The sequence below is a fragment of the Phyllobates terribilis genome, unplaced genomic scaffold (assembly GCF_046119375.1).
Source record: "Phyllobates terribilis strain yellow unplaced genomic scaffold, ASM4611937v1 Scaffold_98__1_contigs__length_5973952, whole genome shotgun sequence".
Lineage (NCBI taxonomy): Eukaryota > Metazoa > Chordata > Amphibia > Anura > Dendrobatidae > Phyllobates > Phyllobates terribilis.
The window spans coordinates 2839957-2848366 of NW_027362858.1; the positions used below are offsets into that span (position 1 = coordinate 2839957).

At 40.3% G+C, this 8410-nt stretch overlaps 1 protein-coding gene across 1 annotated transcript; it reads right to left on the minus strand.

Moving 5' to 3' along the window:
• Nucleotides 1–1878: 1878 nt before the first annotated feature.
• Nucleotides 1879–7606, minus strand: LOC141198578 (uncharacterized). The gene is made up of 3 exons (XM_073663004.1): nt 7554–7606; nt 6844–6863; nt 1879–4779 (listed from the first exon to the last, which is right to left on the minus strand). The coding sequence occupies exons 1-3, from the start codon at nt 7604–7606 to the stop codon at nt 3596–3598; spliced, it is 1257 nt and encodes a 418-aa protein (XP_073519105.1). The 3' UTR covers nt 1879–3595.
• Nucleotides 7607–8410: the final 804 nt, after the last annotated feature.

Here is an 8410-nt window from a genome sequence, read left to right on the forward strand (position 1 = left end):
TGAACACGGTAAAAATAAAAAAACTAAGCAAAAAATGGTGGTTTATCATCAAACAGCCAAATAAAACGAGATCAAAAAGACAAATGTAAATAAAAATGGTACCGCTGAAAACGTCATCTTGGCCCGCAAAAAACAAGCTGCCATACAGCTCCATCAGGGGCTCCCCAAACACGACATGGCGTCCGCTAATTATTCAAGCAAATTTGACATGCAAAAAGTTAAATGGGGCTCCTTCCCTTCTGAGCCCTGCCGTGCGCCCAAACAGTGGTTTTCCCCCACATATGGGGTATCTGTGTACTCAGGAGAAATTACACAACAAATGGTATGGTGAAATTTCTCCTGTTACCCTTATGAAAATGCAAAAGTGGGGGCTGAAAAACATTTTTGCTGGAAAAATTTGAAAATTTTATTTTTATGGCTCAATATTATAAACTTCTGTGAAGCACCTGAGGGGTCTAGTTTCCAAAATGGTGTCACTTGTGGGGGGTTTCCACTGTTTAGGCAAATCAGGGGCTCTCCAAACGCGACATGGCGTCCGCTAATTATTCAAGCAAACTTTACTTTCAAAAAGTCAAATGGCGCTCCTTCCCTTCCGATCCCTGAAACACCGAACATGAGGTCAGTGAAAAACCTTTATTTCACAAGCAATTGGTTACATGGTGGCACTGCAGAAGCGGGTGCCCACACTACATAAAATACAATGATTGTATAAATACACAAATAGTTAAATATATAATATATATACATAAATACATATACATACACACACACACATGTATTCTGAACCACAAAGGAGCAAGTATGTACAAGTAGAATGAGGCCAAGCGTATAAAGCAATAGACCTAGTGCCTAGTGTAGCATGTCAATGATCCTGGGGTAGCCTAAAAATAATAACAAGACAAGTGCCCAGAAGATGCTGGTTAGATGTTAGAGGAAGTGTTCAACATGAGGGCCAGGTCAAAACTTGTAGACAAGAAGACAAGATAGGTAATATGCCTTGACTTCTGTTGTACGTGGTCCAGGGTACCGACCGAGTATGCGCCACACTCGGCACCCTGGGCCACTTAGGTAATATGCCTTCTATGACCTCATGTTCGGTGTTTCTGCTTTGGGTTTTGGCTTGCAAAATGCAGATTTCATTAGAATAGATTGTGGGCTCCAGTAGCTGAGCCCCTGAGGTTCCCATATTGGAAACTTCACTGCCTAAGGAATAAATCTAGGGGTGTAGTAAGTATTTTGAACCCATAGGTGCCTTACAGAATTTTATAACATTGAGTCATGGAAATATGACATTTTAGTGGTAAAAATGCAATTTTTGTATTTGCTACAAATTTATCAGGTACACAAGGGTTAATAGGTGAAACTGAACCCCATAATTTATTAAATAATATCTCCTGAAAGAGGTGATGTCCCATATGTCGTCAGAAATTAGTTAGCCCACATCTCAGGGGCCACTCATTGCCATGGTGACTCGATGTCATCATGACAACATCCGGGTGACCAGAGCTAACAAGTTATTTAGGTCGTGCGCAGTGCAAGATCTACCTAACTGGTGTCCGTGCAGCACTGACAGTTATAAAGCATAGCAAAGCTCCTGAAATATATATATATATATATATATATATATATATATATATATATATATATATATATATATATATATATATATATATATATATATATATATATATATATATATATATATATATATATATATATATATATATATATACATGCATGCAGTTGTGCTCAAAAGTTTACATACCCCGGCAGAATTTTTCATTTTTTGGCCTTGTTTCAGAGAATATGAATGATAAACTTTTTTTGTTTTCTCCACTCATGGTTATTGGTTGGGTGAAGCCATTTATTGTCAAACTACTGTGTTTTTATATCTTAATGACAACCAAAAACATCTAAATGACCCTGAGCAAAAGTTCACATACCCTGGTGATTTTTGCCTGATAACATGCACAGAATTTGACCCAAATGGGTTTGAATGGCTACTAAAAGTAACATCCTCACCTGTGACCTGTTTGCTTGTAATCAGTGTGTGTGCGTAAAAGCTAAGTGAGTTTCTGGGATCCAGACAGACTCTTGCATCTTTCATCCAGCCACTGACATTTCTGGATTGTGAGTCATGGGGAAAGCAAAAGAATTGTCAATGGATCTACGGGAAAATGTAGTTGAACTGTATAACACAGGAAAGGGATACAAAAAAATATCCAAGGAATTGATAATGCCAGTCAGCAGCATTCAAACTATGATTAACAAATGGAAAATCAGGAGCTCTGTAAAAATCAAACCACGGTCAGTTAGACCAACAAAAATTTCGGCCACAACTGCCAGGAAAATTGTTCGGGATGCAAAGAAAAACCCACAAATAACACCAGCTGAACATCAGGACTCTCTGAAAACTATTGATGTGGCAGTTTCAAGATGCACAATAAGGAGGCACTTGAAGAAAAATGGGCTGCATGGTCGAGTCGCCAGAAGAAAGCCATACTTAAATGCAAAGTATCTTACCTAGAATACGCCAAACAGCATAGAGACAAGCCTCAAAACTTCTGGAACAAGGTAATTTGGAATGATGAGACCAAAATTGAACTTTTTGGCCACAACCATAAACGTTACATTTGGAAAGAGGTCAACAAGGCCTATGATAAAAAGGAACACCATTCCTACAGTAAAGCACGGAGGTGGATCGCTGATGTTTTGGGGATGTACGAGCTACAATGGCACAGGAAACTTGGTAAAAGTTGAAGGAAAGATGAATGCAGCATGTTATCAGCAAATACTGGAGGCAAATTTGCACTCATAAGCCCGGAAGCTGCGCATGGGACCTACTTGGACGTTCCAACATAACAATGATCCAAAACACAAGGACAAGTCGACCTGTCATTGGCTACAGCACAACAAAGTGAAGGTTCTGGAGTGGTCATCTCAGTCTCAGTCTCCTGACCTCAATATCATTGAGCCACTCTGGGGAGATCTTAGGCGCGCAGTTCATGCTAGACAGCCCAGGAATTTACAGGAACTGGAGGCTGTTTGCCAAGAAGAATGGGCAGCTTTACCATATGAGAAAATAAAGAACCTCATCCACAACTACCACAAAAGACTTCAAGCTGTCATTGATGTTAAAAGGGGGCAATACACGGTATTAAGAACTGGGGTATGTGAAATTTTGATCAGGGTCATTTGGATGTTTTTGGTTGTCATTAAGATTTAAAAAGAGAAAACACAGTAGTTTGACAATAAATGGCTTCACCCAACCAATAACCATGAGTGGAGAAAAAGTTTTTTGTTATCATTCATATTCTCTGAAACAAGGCCAAGAATGGAAAAATTCTGCCGGGGTATGTAAACTTTTGAGCACAACTGTAAGAGATTTCAAGAATGTGGAATGTTAATTGGAAGATATAGGAACTGCAAGTTGTCAGGCAGTAATGGGCAAGCTGAAAGGATATATAGGAGAGATGAATGTATGTGATCCCTATGGTATGTTACTTTATTATTGTATGTACTGGTTTCTTGTTTTATCAAAAAAAAGAACTAATGAAAAAAATCTCAAAAATGTATTGGATTAAAAAAAAAAAGACTAAGAAAAAGTTTTCTCCACTGTGTGGGTTCTCTGGTGCCTAATCAAATCTGATTTCTGGTTAAAACATTTCCCACATTCTGAACATGAAAAAGGCTTCTCCCCTGTGTGAGTTCCCTGGTGCTTAACTAAAGCGGATTTATCGTAAAAACATTTCCCACATTCTGCACATGAAAAAGGCTTCTCTCCTGTGTGAATTCTCTGGTGGCTAACCAAAGCTGATTTCTGTTTAAAACATTTCCCACATTCTGAACATGAAAAAGGCTTCTCCCCTGTGTGGGTTCTCTGGTGGATATTAAGATGTGCTTTCTGGTTGAAACATTTTTCACATTCTGAACAGGTAAAAGGCTTCTCCCCTGTGTGAGTTCTCTGGTGCTTAACCAAAGATGATTTATCGTTAAAACATTTCCCACATTCTGAACATGAAAAAGGCTTCTCACCTTTGTGGGTTCTTTGGTGCTTGACAAAATCTGATTTCTGGTTAAAACATTTCCCACATTCTGAACATGAAAAAGGCTTCTCCCCTGTGTGGGTTCTCTGGTGGATATTAAGATGTGCTTTCTGGTTGAAACATTTTTCACATTCTGAACAGGTAAAAGGCTTCACCCCTGTGTGAATTCTCTGGTGCTTGACCAAAGCTGATTTCTGGTTAAAACATTTCCCACATTCTGAACATGAAAAAGGCTTCTCCCCTGTGTGGGTTCTCTGGTGGATATTAAGATGTGCTTTCTGGTTGAAACATTTTTCACATTCTGAACAGGTAAAAGGCTTCTCCCCTATGTGAAGTCTCTGGTGCTTAACCAAAGCTGATTTATCGTTAAAACATTTCCCATATTTGGAACAAAAAAATCTATTGTCCGCTGTGTGTATTTTTTGATGTTTAAGAATAGACTTTTCGAGGGTAAAACTATTTCCATTTTCTGAACATGAAAATGACTTCGTTCCTTTATGAGCAGTTTGTTTTGTAATGCTTATTTTTTTATTTTGATTTTCCTTAGTAGTCGGTAATGAATCAGAAGACAGAACCTGTTTCATAGGATCAGATGATAGATCTTTGCTGTGAAGGGATGATGGTATATCTGGAGTAATGGCATTCACTTCAATTGTATCCTGTGGGATCTCAAGATCATCTGATTTAAAAATTGAAGATATCAGTTGTCCCTCTGATCTCCTGGTACAGTCATCTGCCAAGAAAAAAAACAATTATTAATTCTGAATAAAATATCCCTGAAATTTATATTTTTGAACATTTCTACTTAAAACGTCTGTAGAAACGACAAGTTATTGACAGAATGACAGAGAAACGTGAAAACCTCATAGGATGCACCAGTAGAGCGTGGTGTTCAACTGATTGTTCATTCTGCCTCCCAAATATGGAATAAGAAGCCATCAAAAAATGTTATGTAGGCAAAAATGATACCCATAAAAACTTCTTCTCATCCATAAATCAATCCAGCAATATCCGCTTCTCCCAAAGTCAAATCTCCCCCTCACTTCTGAGCCTTACAGTGTGCCCAAACCACATTCAGCATCCATGTATTTGGCATTACAATAAGAAGAAGAACCCACTTAATTTACGGTGTGTGTCTCCTGGAGCACAATCTGGACACTATGTGTTGGGTAATAAAATGGCCAATGTGCAATTTTCACTCTCCACCATCCATTGTGTGCTAATTTCTGGAAAGTGCCTCTGGAATCAAAATAATCGCTACGTCTATAGATTAATTCACTGCGGGTTATAATTTCCAAAATAGAGGTCACTTTGTTATATTAAAGAAGTTGTCCAGTACTTTTTATTGCCCCAATGTCCCCCAATGTATTTTCCCTGTGCCCATAAGTCTTTTTGTAAATACCTTCTGCAGTCCTTCTTGCCTGTGAGCGGCGCTATCTCTGGCCGCTGTCAGGCATCACGTGACCCCCCCCCGATAGCGTCACTCACAGGCAAGAAGGACAGCAGAAGGTAATTACAAAGATTCTTATGGGCACAGGGTAAATACATTGGGGGGCATTGGGCAATTGTAAAAAGTACTGGACAACTTTTTTAAGGCTTCTGTAAATAGGGTGTCCAATCTCCCCTGGGATCTGCTCCAACATCTGCATCTGTCACCAGGCGCCGCCGTAATCATTCTGCAGGTAGCGCTGGTGATGGAGGAGACGTTGGAACCAGAAGCTCTGGGCAGCACAGGCTCTGTCCAAACACTAAGATTAGGTAGCCTGGGACCTGTAGTACCATCCAGTCTGGCAGTATGGGTGTGTGTGCTGTCCAGCTGGAGTAATCTGCTCCCTGCTTCATCCAATCGGAAAGCACCACACCCTACTAAAGCTGGAAGCATATTGCCGGAAGCTGCCAGATACAGCCTTGTTCTCCTCTGGTTCAGTCCTCTGTGCTCAGCTCCCGGCTTGTGTATTTGATCTCTGTTGTGACCTCGGCCCGTTTACTGACTACTCTTGTGTCTTCTGATTGGTATTTTCTCTGTCCTCCTGGTTCTGACCCGACTACCTGGCTATTCTTCTTGGGGTTAAAGGGTGATGAGCAAGGCAATCTCTGAGATCAGGAAAATGGAGTATATAGCACCAAGCCTGTTCATGGTAGCCATCTTTTGAGCTGCCAGGTGACAATGAACAGTGCCCCCAATACATTGTGTCTGAAATATATTCCAGCAAGATCTGCATTCAGATAGCTAAATGGCGCTCCTTCTATACAACCTGTACAACGATATATAAAGTATTGTTGGATTCAAGAGAAGTTGGAAAATAATTTGTAAGGTCCATTTGTTTCCCATTATCCTTTGTGAAGAATTCCAGAGTTATCACCATATAAAGTGACACACGTCAGATTTGAAAATGGGCCCAGAGAGGAACACAAAACTGGCTGCAGGAAGGGGTTAAATCAGAGTATTTTGGGAACTAACTGCTGCAGTCAAAAACTGTGAGTATAGACAATAACACATCTACTGAAATGATCAAACTCAACAGTCTTCATCAGTAAAAAATGAGTAACTAGTGGTGAAACTTCTCTGGGGTAATTACAGTATGGTGCTTGGTGGCTGTTAGTAATCTAAACTATCGTAAGGGACAAATGAGTTTCAAGAAGAAATATTACACATTGAAACAGAACTTTTTATAATAGTGCAGAGCTGAGGTGTCTTAAATTTAGATCTCGGGCATTGGGAAGACGTAATGGAGACCTTCTTTTAAAGACTACCAGGGAGTTACAGACTCACATAAGTGAGGCCGGCCGATCCCACCAAAATCAAACAAAGTGAACCTGTAAAAAAAGACAGAATAAAAGATATGTTACATCCCCAACAACAACGTATGTAAGAGGGGAGAGCTCCAACACTAAACCGGAGTCGCACTCATTTATGGTGGACCATTGGAGCTACTATGAGTCCTGACCAGGAAAGTAGAGAAAGTATTAGTGCCCCCATTTCAGGAGAGATTGTGCAGTAATCTGAATTCCTTAGGATGGAAAACATAATGGAATTGATGACGTGGAGTGAATCCATGAAACCAGGGCTCGAGCAAACACATCTCCTGCAGGCGTAAATAAATGTATATTACAGCCATCAGCCACGCACAGCTTAGAGATATATCATGGCACAGGTGTAATGTTTTTTTATGTAGTTTATCAAGATCCTGTTTGAAGTTAGATGGTTTAAAAAGAAATTGAAAAGTCAGGATAAAGGGAAACTCTGCTGTTATTGTACAGAAATTCACACTTGGCCTCACTGCACATTTAATGTTGTCAATCATAAAAGTGACGTTTGGTCAGAAAGACTGGACCTGGTCTTGTAGGGACCATATGAGCACATTCAGCAGCACAGAAGGGAGAGAAGGTGGATTCATCCTATAAGATATCAGGGTTCTAGGAAGCCAACAGCATCATTACCCTCCGCTTTCTCTTACAGGCCCATAATAATTTTGATTTTCTCACTTGTCAGCACATTCTACGTACGCTGCCATTTGGCTTTGCACTTTACAGATCTGGGCAGGTAATGACAACGTCATCTAATCCCAGGGGGTAGTTGGATCCTCCAGGTTGTAAGTTCTATAGAAAAGGTCTTTTACAATTACACAAAGTAATGTGAACATTTTCGGATGGAGGAAAATGTTGTGGTCTAGAGGTAAAATGGTGATCACACGATTGTGATACAGCTGGACTACACCACCGATAAAGCAGCCACAGCCGGTGACTGAGAAGAATCTGTGACTTCTCTGCATTTAGTGGTTACTACTCACCTGGGTAGTCATATGTAGGAATCTCCTCTTTACACCACTCATCACCCCTCACATATGTCTCTGTAGTATTAATATGGGTCAGATCTTCACCCTGAAAGAAATATTGTAAAAGTCACAGACAGATGGAGAAGTCACATGTATGATCAGCTCTAATCCGGCCATCTCCACCGTTCTCATTACACAAGTATAAAACATATAATACTGGTGGATAAAACAAGACTGAGCACAAGACCTTCACAGCCGTCTACACATCATAGGGGAGATCTCATGACACCTTCTCTCCATCTACCTGATGATCCTGAGGAACATTAGGGTCTTCTTGTTTACAGTCCTGTGGAAGAAGAGGACGGGGACATCTCTCTGGTGTTGTCCTCTTACTGGATAGATCTGGAGGAAACACATACAGGGACTGAATTCATTCTTTACATACAGATAATTATAGGCTGTGTGGATTTAGTCCTGTCTATTACCTGGTGATGTGAGGGGCTGGGGAACCTCCATCATGACGTCCTTGTACAGATCTTTGTGTCCTTCCAAATACTCCCACTCCTCCATGGAGAAATAGACGGCGAC